General features: G+C 40.0%; 1 protein-coding gene across 1 annotated transcript in view; it reads left to right on the forward strand.

Annotated features, from left to right (window-relative positions):
• Nucleotides 1-17172, forward strand: part of MCPH1 (microcephalin 1) — a 119750-nt gene that overhangs the window by 10437 nt on the left and 92141 nt on the right. The window contains exons 6-11 of the mRNA XM_079969799.1: nucleotides 3513-3653; nucleotides 4439-4534; nucleotides 5608-6558; nucleotides 11470-11579; nucleotides 14430-14467; nucleotides 16283-16445. Of these exons, the coding sequence (XP_079825925.1) occupies nucleotides 3513-3653; nucleotides 4439-4534; nucleotides 5608-6558; nucleotides 11470-11579; nucleotides 14430-14467; nucleotides 16283-16445 (1499 nt within the window). The remainder of the gene's footprint in view (nucleotides 1-3512; nucleotides 3654-4438; nucleotides 4535-5607; nucleotides 6559-11469; nucleotides 11580-14429; nucleotides 14468-16282; nucleotides 16446-17172) is intronic.

A 17172-nucleotide genomic window follows, 5' to 3' on the forward strand; every position in this document is an offset into this window, starting at 1 on the left:
GAAGTGAGGTTACAGGGAACAAGGCAGAGGGCCTTTTTAGTAGTGGTGCTGCCCTGTGGAACGTCCTCCCATCAGATGTCAAGGAAATAAACAACTATCTGACTATCTGACTTAGAAGACATCTAAAGGCAGCCCTGTTAAGGGAAGTTTTTATGTTTGATGTTTTATTGTGTTTTTAATATTCTGTTGGGAGCCTCCAAGAGTGGCTGGGGAAACCTAACCAGATGGGAGGGGTGGAAATAAATTATTACTATTATTATTATATATATATTTTTTTAATAATATTTATTGAACATTTTCAAATATAACAGAAAAAAGAAAAGAAATAAAACATCCATTTTATAACCTTATTTCCATTGGCATCTTTCCAGGACTTCCCCACCCCACCCCCCTCTTGTATTCCAATTCCTTCAAATAGATTCAACAAGTTCTTACCCCAAATTTTAAACTTATTATAATTAACCCAATGTTAAAAATGTTTTTCCATCCCCTAAAATCGACCCCGCTCCCTTCCACGAGTTCCCCTCTTTAATATGCAGAACAGATTAAAATAAAAGAAAATAGAAAATAGAATAAAATATAATTTAACATCCTTTGGATTCCAAATTTCCCTCCCCCCTTTCCCGGTTGCGTTCCCCAATGTCCATCAATGCCTGTTGTCATCCTGGAGATCCCACATCTAGGCCGAAATCCTTCACAAGTCCACTTTGCCGTCTTTTTAATAGTCTTTGCCGTCTTTTTAATCATCTTTAGTTTCGAGCGTCCAATCTCAGAAAAACTCTATCTCAAAAAGGTCCATTTTTTCCATCCAGATCTCTGTATTTAAGAGTAAAACTCCAATTTTGTTTCTTTAAACCTTTCAAATCTGGATGTCCCAAATGTTCCCACTTCCAACTTTATCCAATTCTTGTTGTTCATGTTGTTCTTATTATTCTCTCTCCTCACTTTCCTCTAGTTTCTTTTCCTGCTCTCCTGCAAAAATGTTCCAATTCCAAAAGCTTCTAAATCCCCTACAGAGGCTTTGTTATTCAGGAACAAAACTTTACGTCAAGTCCCTTCCATTCTTCAATAGATAAATCTATTGTCTCCTTTAGTGTAGAGACCTCTGTAGACAAAATAGTGTTCCATTTCTGCAGTTTCCCAGGAGATAAAAAGTCCAATTCAAATTCCATGCCAACAATACTTGTAGTGTCCCACAGCCCCTCTAGAGGGATTATAGTAACTCAGTTTCCTTCCAGATCGCACCCAACAGTCAAAGTAACTTGTTATTCCTTGTTTTAAACAATTTATATCTAATTTGTAACAAATGTAACCGGCAAAGTCCTCATAACAAAATTCTCTTTTTATTCTTCAGCTTTGACAGCTCCTTTGACAGCTGTCAAAGCCTCTGTTTCTCCTCTCCCGGCGCTCTCGCAGATCGCTCCCGGTTCCCGGGGGGGGGGGGGTTGCATTTTAGCTCACGTTCTACTTTTCTCCTCCAGCCCAGTCTTATAATTTTCCATTGTGAAATTAGTAACTTTATCAAACCAAGGTAGCACTCGATCTTAGTTGTTAAATCCTTTGCTTTAAATCCTCTACGACAGGGGGGAGACGGACTTCCTCTTTGCACCTCCCCCGCTCGCTCCGAATTTAAATTTTTTCCCCTTTTTAAGTCCAGTTTCCAATTACTCACGGGTTATTCTTTTTAATCTGAATTTTCAATGGAAGAAGTCAGCGCTCTCCGCCAAATGGCATGCGGCTTCGCTCGGCAGGGGAAGCGGAGGACTCATAGCACCACACCCCCCCTGGCACCCGCTCCGTAGCCTTTAAAAAGGCTCCTTCGCGGGTCGGGGGGCGCAAACGGTGCCCGCCGAGTCACCATGCCCATGGGTTTTAGCGCCCATGGTTTTTGAGGGTCCCCGCGACGCCGACGCGGTAGAACCCAACCCCTGCCGAGCAGGCTCCCTCCGGAGCTCGGAGGGAGTCCGCCATTCGGCGATGGCGCCAACCCGGAAGTTCCTAAATTATTACTATTATTACTGTTATTTCCTGGAATCAGTAAGCTACAATAAAGTATATGTGCTTCACCCACATTCAGAACCAACTCTGAGCAAGAAAGGGAGCAGTTTTTGACAGGCACTCCAAAGTTTTTCTACAAGGGTAATGAGACCCAGATAGCCAACCTTCCTCACCACTACCCATGTTAGACACTCAGCCTTTCCATACTGTGGAATTCTGTAGGATATTATAAATCAGACAACTTAAGTTCGGAATAATATTTTCTGTTAAGGTTTCTCCAGAATTAGTGCCTTTTTAAAAAGTCTGGTGTAGGCCTTCATCTAGCAGCAGCAATCTATATATAGAAATAGTTTTCCTTGCATGGATTAGCTGCAGCACAAATGCCAAAGTTAGCTACACATAATAGGGAAATCTGCATCCGGCATCTAGTTTCCATGTGCATTTCTCCCTCTCCCCCCCCTTTTGGGCTCTGCCTGATTGATCAGTAAGTTTTAAGTAAAATATTTATTAGCAGATAAAATTCCCATACAGTGGTACCTCGGGTTACATATGCTTCAGGTTTCAGACTCTGCTAACCCAGAAATAGTGCTTCAGGTTAAGAACTTTGCTTCAGGATGAGAACAGAAATCGTGCTCCGGCAGCGCAGCAGCAGCAGGAGGCCCCACTAGCTAAAGTGGTGCTTCAGGTTAAGAACAGTTTCAGGTTAAGTACAGACCTCCGGAACGAATTAAGTACTTAACCCGAGGTACCACTGTAGTTTCTTTAGCAGTGACAAAAGTATTGGCAGAAGTAGATAGGACCAGGAAATAGCTGGTGAAATACCAGCCTGATCTTAATTTCCATTGTTGGGTTAGCATGTGTTGCTTATCCCACCTCATATCCCTATATTGTAGTGCAGGCTTCCTCAAACTCGGCCCCCCAGGTGTTTTTGGCCTACAACTCCCATCATCCCTAGCTAGCAGGACCAGTGGTCAGGGATGATGGGAATTGTAGTCTCAAAACATCTGGAGGGCCAAGTTTGAGGAAGCCTGTTGTAATGCAGTAGTAGCTAATGTGAACACCTCCCTACGTTCTTGGACTCCATCAGTTTCAGCCAGCATGGCCAATAGTGAGGGATTGTAGGAATTGGAGTCCAATAACTTGTAGACAACACCACATTGACTGCCTCTGTTGTATTGCATGTGTTTGGTTCTTTTATCAACTGACTGAATCTGTCATGTTTCAAGTTTAATCTCTTGGCCACAATAAACTGAATTAAATATTGAATTGGATGAATGTTGTGTCCTATGGCTATAGCTGATTGGCTAGAACCATGAACCAGAGTGATACTGTGAGGAGGTGAAGATAAACTGCAGCATTCTAGTTGTGTTTCCCACTTGTTTAGATACGTTTGGAAAGTTTTTGGAAACTCGCTCAAAACCTGTAGCTATAAAATTGTATAAAATTAGCTTTTCAAAATGTTACGTTGAATATTGCCATTGAATATTGAATCCGCCTTATAATTTTCCTTTTAGAAACAGATGCACCGGTTTTGTTATTTAAAGATGATGGTTCATTAGTCTACAGCCCAGCAAGTAAAATAAAGTATCAGTGCAGAGCAATGGAGAAAAGAATAAAAGAAATGAAGGAGAAAAGAGAAAATCTTTCCCCTACTGGTATGATTCTATGTTTCTTGTGATTTGTGAAAGGCCAAAAATTATTTTACTTTTTTACTGCTGATGTTTTCTGGGCATTGTCACCATTTTGCCAGTATTTTGCCCCTGAACCAGACTATAGTGCTGGAAACATACTGATATATTTTGTTATTTTGTGTAAAACACCTGAGTTTGATGTCTTAAGTTTTGCAGCTTATTCATGTGTATGTTCTCTAAACCCATACATATTGAAGCCTTGTTTACTTTGCTCTTAATATAATATAATATATACTTTGCTCTTAATATAAATAAGTATGAGAAAAATTGCATTAAGCTTTAGAGTAAGTGTTATGATGGGATGTGAAAGTTTTCCTAGACCCAAAAACATGTTACTTTTTTGTTCTAAACTAGCACATTTATATTTATTTTAATCATAAATAGACTTTTTTCTTTTCATGTTTTCTCCTTCTCTGCAATATCAAAAACAGAAACCAGTAGAAGTGGGGAATATTCTGCCTGTCAGATCTAGATTTAAGAACTCCTCTAAGCTGTTAACAATCCTTCATTGAAGACAGACAAGTCTCTCAGTAGCTTTATGACTATTAAATACTGAACACTTAACACATCTAAAATATTTAAAACTAATTTGAATTTCTAAAAGGCTTGTAAATATAGCACTCTATAGTAGTATGGTGTTTGTATTAACACATTAGTATTTAATAAATCTATTTGTTCTGTACCTTAACATGTATTGAAATACAAAAATTGAATCTATGAATTATTTAGCTAATTATTTGCACTTTTAGCTTCACAGATGTCTCAGGGATCTGACTCTAGTTCTAATCCAGCAATGCATGAATCAATTCTTGTTTCTACCAGTTCAGATTGCGCTTTGTCATCAGGTAAAAGGAGGGGGGACTTCTAGTATTCATGTGTAAAAATTAAAACATAAATATAAAATATTGTCTCATGTTAGATAGTATATTGTAAATAAGATGTTTTAACGATGCATATGAGATTAAATTGGCTATGTGGCCTCTTTCCTTTTTTTAAAAAAAAATTAATATTTATTAAAGTTTCAAAAAAGTTACAAGAATAAAAAAGAAAAGAAAAAAAACATGAAATACAAAATACAAAAAAGTAAGAACCATTAAAAACAAATCAACCTTTCCAAATCTTGACTTTCATTTACTTGTTTCCCTGACCTTCTCTCACACCTCCCTTTTTTGTATTCTAGTTCAATTAGTTATTTCAGCAAATCCTTTCCATTTTTGCTTTTATCTTAATAATTTATCTTAATATATTATACATTCTCACCTGTTAATAATCCATCTTTAAATTCCTTTATAATATTACTGCTAAAACCACATAGCTTCATTCCAGCATCCTTCTAACATTCCTTAATTTTACAATATATCTGTAGATAGTCTTTAAATTTCTTCCAATCTTCTTCTACCGACTCTTCTCCCTGGTCTCGGATTCAGCCAGTCATTTCCGCCAGCTCCTATGTGGCCTCTTTCCAGGCTTGCATCAGTGGACATGGTGTGTATGATGCTGTAGTCATACAAAGGTTAAGGACTGTGTGGGAAGTTTTACTGAAGAGAGCTGTTGAAATAGACTTTTCTCAGTTATGAGGGGGAAATGCTAAGTTTCTTGATGCTCTAGTATTTCTAATTGTAAGCATAAAAGTATGACTTTTTAAGTCTCTTGCCTTGTTCAAAGCTTCAAAGTAATTTGTGATACAAAGTAATCACAGGAATTAACCAGACACAAGTTACTGTTGCCAGAGGGTGCAATTTTGCTCGCAAGGCCATATTCACCAAACCTTGTCCACCCAACCATCAGCTGAAATCAGTGGGGATTAAAGCCTCTTTCAAAAATAACTGAATAGTGTTGTGCTGATTTCTTTGAATCGTCTTTAAGATGCTGGTTGTTTTCTGCTTTTAATGCAATGTTAATTGCTTTCTGCTTGTAGGAGAGAGCAGTGACCATTTAAACTCAAGTTTCACTAACTTGTTGGGAAATTCTAAAAGCAAGAACCTGAAAAAGGAATCTAGCAAATGTGTGCCTGAAGTTGAAGGAGCCAGAGAAGTGTTAGGCAGTTCTCCAGTTTACGCAGGTGACTCCAAACACACAACTCTGAAAGAATCTAGTGGCAAACATTTAAGAAATACATTTTGCTTGGAAGATGGCTTGCTTCCCACAATGGCGAAAGCTGAAATGTCCTCTGCAGAGAAACACAGTGAAATGAAGGATTGCTTTACAGCTAAGACTGGAAGTCACCTTTTCCAGACAAACAATGAGTACAGACTGTCTTCGGAAAAACTGGACCACTTGGAATTTGCTGAAAGTAGCAGCAACTATCACATAAATTCAGAAAGTGAGCTACCTTCAGTTAATCAAAGTCTTTCTCTGGTAACAACTGAATGTTCTTCCACTGGCAGAAAGCCAAGGAAACCAAGGAGGAGATCAAGTATTGGATTGAATACCTCGGTAATACGTGAGAGTGATTCTCAGAATGACTTCTTGAAATCAGTGCTCACACCCTTTAAGTGTGCTAAAGACCAAGATACTTCTTTTGAAGATTATTTTTCACCTTCTAACGGTAATAAGCATAAAAGTAGAGTTAGCCTTCCTTTTCAATGCCTGCAGAAATCTCAGAGTCCTGAGCCAGTGTTGCAAGGGTCAAGTAAAACCACTGCAGTAGGGAGCAAAAAGAGGAAAAGGGTGGCTGAGATTAATGAGAATACTACAAGTAGTGACTGCATGCTGTCTGTACTCCCTTGGAGTAAAGAAAGTGAAACTTTAAAGTGCACGTCAAAAAGGACAAAAGGAGACACTGAAGAGACCCCAGACTGTCTTCCAAAGCCCAGCATTCAGAAAAAAAATTCCACACCCAATATAAATAGATGCTTTCCCATAACTGGTAAGTTGCTTCAAAGAATGAACATCCAGAGGTAAAACCCTGTAAGCTACTTAAAAGCATTTGAGAATCTTCATTCTGAAGTGTAGATTGAGAGAGATTTGTTGTTGTTGTTGAGAACACATATTGGTGGAAGAAGACTTCCGTATACATGGTATCAATATTTTGAGTGGGGGAAACGGCAACAGAAAATACTTTTTAGAGGCCTAGATTTGGAAAACAAATGGAGTGAGAATAAGAGGCTTTTTGATAGTACTCCATAAATGTTTTTGTAACCTCATTGTTACAAAATTCACTCCACCAGCCCCGGTAGTCCAGCTCTGGCACAGAAATAGGGCCTGATCCTGTGGACCCTCCAACAAAATAGGGGGTGGGATTTGGATGCATCAGTATTGTGCCCCTGGAGCTTTCTGCAGGTTTCGTGAGGTTTTGCTGTCTACATGAAAATGTGTTTTTCAAAGTGGAATCAATTTCTTATAAAATCTAATGCTACCAAGAGTTCTTGAATGGTAGAAATCCGAATTACTGTACCAAATTTGGCAGGTACCATTTTTTAAAAGATAGATACATCATGGGGAATCTTCAGCATTTGACTTCCTAAGTATATTATTTACTGTATATTATATTATTGTAAGAATCACATTCTTTGAATTACTGAGATTTTAAGGCCTTGATGCTTGGGTGAGTGGAAGTTGTTTCGTGGTCATGTGTTTTATGTTAAATAGGATTTAATGTTTAGGGCTTGCATACTTCAATAATTTCAAGCAAAATACAATGTATAGTCCACATACACTCTTGTGTATGGGAAGTCTTGTTTAGTCAAGTGAAAGTGGGGGTAAACTGGTGAAAATGAATCATATGCAGTTACATGTGTTTTGTGAATTAAATTTTTAAAAAGAACCCCTGAACAGAATTATTACAGATTAAATTAAATTATGTATATGATTATTAAAAATGTGGCATATGTAATGAATACATTTTCAGATTTTCAGCAAAAATTACTTGATTCTCAAAGCAGGTTTATCTGTTGCTTTTGTCTCTCAGTTTCTGTGATGTAGATAGTGATTTAAGAATGTACTAAATGTAAAATAATTCATTTATTCTAGTAAAGAACAAGCTTTTTTTAAAAAAGTCAGCGTCTTCTATTTATTACAAGTGTTGTTCAGTTCAGTGGGTCTTGCTCCCAAGTATGTTTATATGGGATTGCCAGTTTAAGAAGTATACTTCACTGGCGCTAGTGGAATTTACTTCTGAGAAAACTTGCTCAGGCTATAATGAGAGATTGCTTTACATGTATTCTAAGTAAACCTCATTGTGTTGATTTCTGAAGTCAACGATCAGCCAGAATTCAAATCTCACATTTGGAGTGAATAATTTGATCATTGCATGGAGAAAATACCAACCATGCCTTCCTCTTAATGTCTAAACTGAATGCAAATTTTTCAGCAGTGATGTGCGGTAGAACAATGAATGGATGCCAATTGCAAATATAATACACAACAACTTTCAAAGTTACAGCTTTATTTGCTAAATTCAAGTTAAATAAACATGCTAAATAAACATTTGATCATTTGACCATACAATGAAACGCATCCAGTATTTCTTAGAGTTGGTTCACAAATGTATGTACAGGCCTTTCCTAATGATAATCTATTAGCATTGGAGCTACGGTGCAGCATTTTCATCCCATACTACTTAAGTAAAACCACAAGCTCCAGGTTGTATGGGAGGGGTTTGTCCCACAGCCCCTCCTCGTGGGTATTTAACTGAGGCATGCATAGCTTAATAAACCAGAGCCCTCTGCATATAACCAGACACTTTCATAGATTCACCATGGCTCCATCACTTTGCTGCTGCATTTTACACTTAATCAGATATCGCTTACAGTGGTGCCTCGCAAGACGAAAAGAATCCGTTCCGCGATTCTCTTCGTCTAGCGGTTTTTTCGTCTTGCGAAGCAAGCCCATTGACGGCTTAGCGGATAAGCGGCTTAGGAAAGGGGGGGGACGACTCGCAGGAACTCGCAAGACATTTTCGTTTTGCGAAGCAAGCCCATAGGAAATTCGTTTTGCGAAGCACCTCCAAAACGGAAAACTCTTTCGGCTAGCGAGTTTTCCGTCTTGCGAGGCATTCGTCTTGCGGGGCACCACTGTATATGCAGAAGGGGAGTTTCTTAGCTTTTTCAAGCAGCTCAGGGAACTGTAGAAAGGTTGTTAATCATATATGCATCTGCAGCTATTTGGATCTCTGTCTGATGGTTCTCTTTGGGGTTACCATTGACTTTGGCACCTTGAAGATGAGGAAATATAATATGGCATAAGCTTTTGCAGGCTGAGTCCCCTTAAACATATGCAAGTATAGGGTAGAAATCTTTCAGTCTTGTGAAAATATAGAAATGTCAGTCAGATATAAAAATAGTCTCGAGCCCACAAAAGCATATGCCATAATTTCTTCATTTTTAAGGTGCAACAAGACTGTTGTTATGTAGCAGCAAACTAAGGATATTGTTCAAAAAATAAGTAATAAATCCATACCAAGTGCCATACTACTGCTATCAAATGCTGTTGATAAGTGCTGCTATTTCCACTATCCAGTGAACCCTACCCTGCCTCACTTATGTCCTAGAACTTCTAATTTGTGAATTTTCAACCATTTCAGACTCAGGATCCACCTTTAACCTAAACATGCATTTGGGGACCTATTTCTTAATAGTTTACCATATATTTGAATGGTGATAGTGCTTCTGCTGTGACCCACCTTGGATCAGGCCTGAAGACCAATATTCGAGATGATCTAAATCTCTCGTATTTAGGGTTAACTTCCCATTCTGTCCTTGTTTCAAACTCACAAGGTGAGCGGTAATAAAAACATTCATGGGGGTTGCACATGGAAGTTGCTATTTCAAGAATGAAGTGCAAAGTGAGTTTCTATTAGTAAAACTTGGCTTTCTCTCTTCCTGCTCTACAAAGCCCCCCAAAAGCCTTGGTTCCTGAACATTTTTTGGGGAGAAGCAACTGGAAATGGGTGCTTCTGGCAATTCTCTTCATGCAACCCAGGACTTGACCATGTTCTGCATAAGACCCAGCCTCATTCCATTTTGAAAGAGATATTTTCTACCACCCTGTATTACAAGACTCTTTTAAAAACTTAAGACTTCTCCAGTAAAGTATGCTAACTAGAAACGTTCTCTGCTGGGTGTTCAAGTTAAGTTTACAGTAGGCCCCGGTGATGTATTTGTAGACTCCTGAAAATGCATTAATGTATGTTCAGGGAGTTTCTATAACTGCTGATTACAAAGTCGTAAACATTTCACCTCAAATGATACAGTTTCCTGAATTAGTGGGCAACTGAATGCATGTACATTCATAATCGGCAAGGCTAAAAGTTAAACTTGATATCTAGGCAATAAATACTATGGCTAGAATCCAAAGAATACAGGAGGAACACAGTATATGGATCTGGAGCTTACTCTAAAAGGGTCTTGCCTCTTAGGAAGCATGAATGTGTATGGTAAAAAAAAATCTAGCAAAATAAGGTTTTGTACCCACAATCTGGCTCAAAAAAATTGACAAAGTAACTTTGTTTAGGGACTAGAACATCTTGAAGGAGACTTCAGTGGCATCAGTCTGTACTTTATCCTAATTGATGCAAACACAGATTTAATATCAGTAGCTCTGAAATTTACTTTTTTGCCAAGAGAGAAATGCATACAGTCGAAGTTCATATTTCATTTTTATCTAGTATCATCGCTGGTATTAAAAGATGACAGGTCTTGAATATCAGCTTTTCTTAAATATACCATTTGCATTGTTGAACACTTGAATTGTGGGTGAATATACAGGAAAATATATAGGAATGCGGGTGGTGCTGTGGGTTAAACCACAGAGCCTAGGACTTGCCGATCAGAAGGTCGGCGGTTCGAATCCCCATGACGGGGTGAGCTCCCGTTGCTCAGTCCCTGCTCCTGCCAACCTAGCAGTTCAACAGCACATCAAAGTGCAAGTAGAGTTTGGCGGGAAGGTAAATGGCGTTTCCATGCGTTGTTCTCGTTCACCAGAAGCAGCTTAGTCTTGCTGGCCACATGACCCGGAAGCTGTATGCTGGCTCCCTCGGCCAATAAAGCGAGATGAGCGCCACAACCCCAGAGTCGGCCACGACTGGACCTAATGGTCAGGGGTCCCTTTACCTTTACCTATACAGGAAAAAATAATATGGAAAAGTTCGCAATTGCTTTATGAAAGTGTGTTTGTACTAAATGAATACTGTATATACCAAATATGGTATATATAATGTCTATATAGCAAAGTAAAAGACAATATTAAGGCTGCAGTCCTGTTCACACTCACCTGGGAGTAAGTCCATATGAACTCAAAGGGGCTTACTTCTGAGGAGACAGAAATAAGATTGTACTGTAAACAATCTAAATTATATTGAAATATAATTTTCATTAATGACATTATTAAACTTGCCACATTTTAACCAACAGCAATGGGTTAACCTATTTGTTTCAAATATTTTGTGCTGAAAATAGTAGACTGTAAGATGAAAATAATTTACATAATATTGGGAAACCCCATATGTTTGGAGGGAGGTCCAGGGTGGGATTCACCTAAGGAGCCCTGTCAATGGAAGCTCTTCCCTCCTCTGTACACCCCTTCACCCCTTGAAATTGACTTGGGGGGTGGGAGAACTCCCAGAACAGCATGGGAGGGGGGTCTTTGAAAGGCTGGTGCAAACGGAAAGTTTGTAATAGCATGGCATTTAATTCTACACAGCTTGAAAGAGTCGCATCAGTCACATTTTGAAAAATGTCGATTCTACAAAAATTGTGGTTTTTTTATGTACAGTGCTGCATCTAATCTTATTCCTTTTTCCAGATTATTTACTGCTGTTTTGAATGACCTTGGTTTCTAGGTGGTGACAATTTGTCCATGGATGAAGTTAAAGATGGTTCATGTGAATTTTTGTGTGACCAAGTGAATGAGCCTAGTGAGAAATTAATGAGTACCGGGAGACTCAAAAAGGTGAGTGTGCCTGGTCAGAATATCAAGGAACACATACAGTATGCATGGAAATAGGCATATAGGAAGTGCATTATAGGGATACAGCTCTGGAGAAAGACTTCCTTCCATGTGTAGCATTCTTAAATCACCCATTATATTTGCCTTCCTGGGGGGGCAGGGAAGAGAGATGCCAGTATTGTTCCTGTCTTCCCTGCCCTCTCCACAGTGAGTTTTAGCATGAGGGGCAAGGGGTACTAAATCAGGGAATCAACAGCAAGGCTTTTTATGATTAAGCCTGATCAGTGGGGCATGCAGCAAAATGTTTCCGTGTATTCCTACGGAAGTGTTCCTGTTCAGAGTTCCAGAAAGCCATTCCTTCCAAACAGAACGTAGATTCTGCTCTGCCCCCGACTTTGTTTTTCTGAGTTTCTTTTTCAGTTGAAACTCAACATTTCATAGCTATGGCACGGCACATACTTATCCTCATAAGGCTGTTTCTTGTTGGGGGGCTGGGGGGAGTGTTGCCTCCTAATTTAGGAAATATATATCATTATATTTCATGGTTCCCTCAAGCAGGGCAATACCTCCCTCTTTTCTCTGTGGTGGCCCCATTTTGGCTCTCAACTCCTTGACTTTGTTATTGTGGAGATTGATGCTTAATGGCTCTTAAATTTGGTTAGAAAAGCATTCTGCCTTGATGTATTTTATTATGTTCCTTTTAATGGCTTTATTATAGTCTATATTTTAAGCTGCCTTGGAAACATTTCATTTTGAAGGGTATCAATGTATAATTTTCCAACTCTACAATTCTATTCTATTATTTTATCTAGATAGATAGGTAGGAAGGTAGGTAGGTAAAGGACCCCTGACCGTTAAGTCCAGTCGCAGACGACTCTGGGGTTGCAGTGCTCATCTTGCTTTACTGGCTGAAGGAGCCGGCGTTTGTCCGCAGACAGTTTTTCTGGGTCATGTGGCCAGCATGACTAAGCTGCTTCTGGCAAAACCAGAGCAGCACACGGAAACATCGTTTACCTTCCCACCAGAGCAGTACCCATTTATCTATTTGCTTTCGAACTGCTAGGTTGGCAGGAGCTGGGACCAAGCAACAGGAGCTCACCCCGTCAGAGGGATTCAAACCGCCGACCTTCTGATCAGCAAGCCCAAGAGGCTCAGTGGTTTAGACCACAGCGCCACCTAGATAGATAGGTAGATAGGTAGGTAGGTAGGTAGGTAGATAGATAGATAGATAGATAGATAGATGCATTATATATTATGATATACTGTATATGTCATATATATTCCTATATAAATATTTCCTATATTTTCAAAGTTCAAGAGTGAATGTCACTTATGTCGCACAAGAGGGAGATATCAGTAATCGGGGGCGGGGGGAAGAATATTAAAAAGCCACCCAGTCAGCATGCTTAGTTGCCACTGACTTTGTGGGGAGAGGAATGATGGAGAACTAGGTGGAAGGAAATTGGAACAAAGTGTCATGTTAAAGGGTATGTCCAACAGACTTGTGCACTGAGGAGGAAGACTTCACACTGCCATTTGATTACAGGTCCCACTTATAGTCAGTGGGTACAAACAAATTATTAAATGGCTGCCAATTTTTGAGTAGTTGGCAGCTTAAAGTGTTCTTTTCAGTGTTGCTCAGTTCCATGTACAAACACAGGAATCAAAGTACTTTTCCAAAGTCTTTGATGTGGTTCAGAGAGGGTGTGGGGCTTGCCTGTGTGTGCATCTCCTATTAACAAAGTGGCTCTCTTTTGCTTAGTACTGTACCAATAATTTGTTGTGGATTTGCTAATGTGTTCTTTAATATACTTCAGTAGGGGAAAGAGAGAGAGAATGTGTGTGTGTGTAATTGAATTTATCTGTCCAATGCTTCAATCTATTCACTTATCTAAATGACATGTTTTCTGAAATAATAAAATCACTTGGTGTGTCTTGCAGATTAGAGCACAACAGAACTTAATATGATTAATCAAGGATGTTCAAATTATTTAATGGTTGCATCACCTCTGTAGGCAGTGGAGGCAAGTCCATAACAGTGCATTTACAGTTTAACGAGAGATAGAGGCAAGTTCAGGCTCAGCGGACTTCATGTCTAAAGCTACATCCCCCCCCCCCCCCGTATTAAAGAATCCAGGCCATCAAAATGAATAACCAAGAATCCTCTTCTTCTTGTAACATACTGTACATAGTATTTGCATATTGGGGGTATTCACACAAGCCTCATTACATGCTGTATGCACGAGAGAGAGTGTGGCTAGCACTGCTCTCTCTCCATCAGTGCATGCTGTGGCCGTGACCCCTGCTGACCAACAAAGCAGGAAATTCAGGACCATTCAGGAATTCCCCACATGTGAATAAGTGCTATGCATACAGAATAGCCGCAGAATGACCACCAAACTCAGAGCTTGACAGGGTGTGCCCAAGCATGTGCATTGGCAGCAGGAGTGTGAAGCTAGCCAGCTTGATCCCACAACCCCGTCCTGTGTCCTTTCAGTGTATAAGAGCAGTGAAGTGGGGGATGAATTCCCTCTACTGTGTGTATGATGCTATGTTGACACCAAATGGCCACAGATTTGATTAGAAAAGACTTGCTTGAGCATGGGCCAGCACTCAACCTTTCTTCCCAACAGAGGCTATGTGAACAGAAACAAAAATAAAATCTTGCTTTTACTGGATACTTCCGGCATAACCTCCATATATGGTACTATATAACCAGTAAGGGGAAACTTTAATCTTCATATGATTTACATCTTTATGTCTTCAGTGGAAGGTTGATAACTACAACTCTGGGTGGAAATGTCTCATACTTGTTTGACATGCTCTTCCTTCTTTCCTTCCTTAACCCTGTAGCCATCAAGAACATTGGTCATGACAAGCATGCCGTCTGAGTAAGTACTAGATATTTTGATGACATCCCTGCCTGCGTATATCTTGGTTTGTAGACCCAGGCAGGTACTACAAGCCAGTGAAGTGTAAACATGTGAGGCGGGTCAGTGGAACGCTAGTTCCTCTTACCTTCCATCATTGTCCTGTCACACTCAACTTATGGATGATGATTTTGTGAAGAGGGGAGCTTCTGGTATCTGTGGAAGCTCCACACCTCTTTTGGAATGCTGAAAGAAATGAGGGTTCCCAAATGGGGGGAAGAACGTTTTCAAACCTTTGCAAATACAGGAAGCTCCCCTCTTCACACAGCCATCCTCTATAGGTTGAAGGTGACTGGGACGGTGATGGAAGGGGGCAGAGCTAATGCACTTGGCCTTGCTGTCCTTCGCATAGTTACTCTTCATCGGATCATAATGGCAGCATTATAGAACTAGTATTACAGAGACATCACCTTGCAAACAAAGGTCCATATAGTTAAAGCCATGGTTTTCCCAGTAGTGATGTATGGAAGGGAGATCTGGACCATAAAGAAGGCTGATCGCCGAAGAATTGGTGCTTTTGAATTATGGAGCTGGAGGAGATTCTTGAGAGTCCCATGGACTGCAAGCAGGTCAAACCTATCCATTCTGAAGGAAATCAGCCCTGAGTGCTCACTGGAAGGACAGATCCTGAAGCTGAGGCTCCAATACTTTGGCCACCTCATGAGAAGAGAAGACTCCCTGGAAAAGACCCTGATGCTGGGAAAGATTGAGGGCACAAGGAGAAGGGGACGACAGAGGACGAGATGGTTGGACAGTCTTCTTGAAACTACTAACATGAGTTTGACCAAGCTGTGGGAGGTTGTGGAAGACAGGAGTGCCTGGCGTGCTCTGGTCCATGGGGTCACGAAGAGTCGGACACGATTAAACGACTAAACAACAAATTACAGGGCTATGTAACTTAAATGGCAAGGTTTGGTTGACTACGGTAGGCATAACAGGGCAGCATTCAACTAAACAGTTTTGCTAGCAGAAGCACCAGAGAACTACTTCTTCCCTGGATCCTCCAGAACAGATTCACAAGGCGTCTGGGGAAGGGGTGGAGTTGTGTTATGCAACCAGAAATGCTTCTGCTAGTGGAATTGTTTAGCTGGATACCATGTATAGAGTTGAGCACACCAAGCTATAACTAGCAAAGCTACCGCTAGAAAATATAACATGTGATTAGAAAGTTGAAATTTAAGTATACACGGAGTCTAACTTTTGGTCTTTGGGCTCTGAAGTTTGCTGTAGTTCTCTAATTTTTTAAAAAACACACCATAACAAATCTATTTTAGTTACTTTTGTGCAACAGGTACTATAGAACACATGCTATTTTCTAAGGGATGCTACAAATAAACCAGATGTTGAGGGCAGCTGCCATAATATGCAGATGCGCAGCAAGACTTCTCCACGTACTTAGCAAAGAGCATCTGACAAACTTGCACTTTCCATTCTGTCTAGTGGTGGTTTCTGAAATACTTTGCTTCTTAGGGATATATCTGTGAGTTTGTGTATGTAAACCCTAAAAATCATTGCCTATATGGAGAAACATATGTCAGTGAAGAAGCATGACTGGCGGTGCAACCTTCTGTATGTTTATGCAGCAGCCCCCAAATCTTACTTGTCCTTAAAGTTGCAGCCTAAGTCAAGACCAGCATATTTGTGCTGATGTTTTTTCAGTGCTTATGGATATGTAATGATATGCATTTAGCAATTTTAAAAAATCCACAATTTCAAAAATATTCTATGTAGCCATAATAACTTGTATTATGGACTTCTCTCCATCTCTCTTTGAAGGAAGCAGAATGTGGTTGTTCAGGTGGTGAAGAAGTTGGGAGGCTTTCTGTTTTCAGATGAAGTGCGTGACAATACAAGCCATGTGATTGCAGGGAGCCCCCGTCGTACTTTAAAGATATTGATGGGAATTGCTCGCGGCTGTTGGATTCTATGTTACGAATGGGTAAGTAATATGGCTGACCATCCATTCACTGTTTCTTCTCTTTCCTTAACTATTTGATATTTTTAGCTACTTCTAAATGAACACATAATCCTCCATTACGTGAAATGTTTCAGGTGTGCTGATGATCAGGATAGCTTCAGGTTTTGCAACAATCATACATAGGGCAATCAGTACAAACTTCTGAACTTAAGCACTGTTATTTCCACATTTCTTTTGCATTCTGTTAATGTACAATGTTCCCATTGAGAGTTTCGTTTCCCCCAAAGCAAACCCAAACTGCAGGCATGAAGTTGGGGGTGGGTGGGTATTGGGAACACAGCAGAGACTGAAGGATTCAGGCCACTCTGCACCCCAAACCAAAGGGAAATTAATTTTAGGATGGATGTTTGTTTTCTGTTGTTAGTAAGTAATCAGGAAACAGAACTAAAGCAATAACTGAATCCACCCATATGGTGATGGATGACTGTTGCTAGATTATTACATTGGGGAGGAGCCCCTTGTGTGAGTAAAAGGGGCGAGGCCTCTAATTTACACACACACACACACACACACAGCTGCAGCTCTTTGTCGCGTATCAATATCATGCATCATATCATATCATTCCTCCAACCCTCAGGACTGACTTTACAAGGGGGAAAGGGAGGTGAGAAAGCTCCATTGTACAAACAGATTTCTGCTTGCCATTTTCTGGATGCTATCCAGTACTACAACTTTTGGTGAACATCTG

Source organism: Podarcis cretensis (assembly GCF_951804945.1).
Source record: "Podarcis cretensis genome assembly, chromosome: 3".
NCBI classification, from domain to species: Eukaryota; Metazoa; Chordata; class Lepidosauria; order Squamata; family Lacertidae; genus Podarcis; species Podarcis cretensis.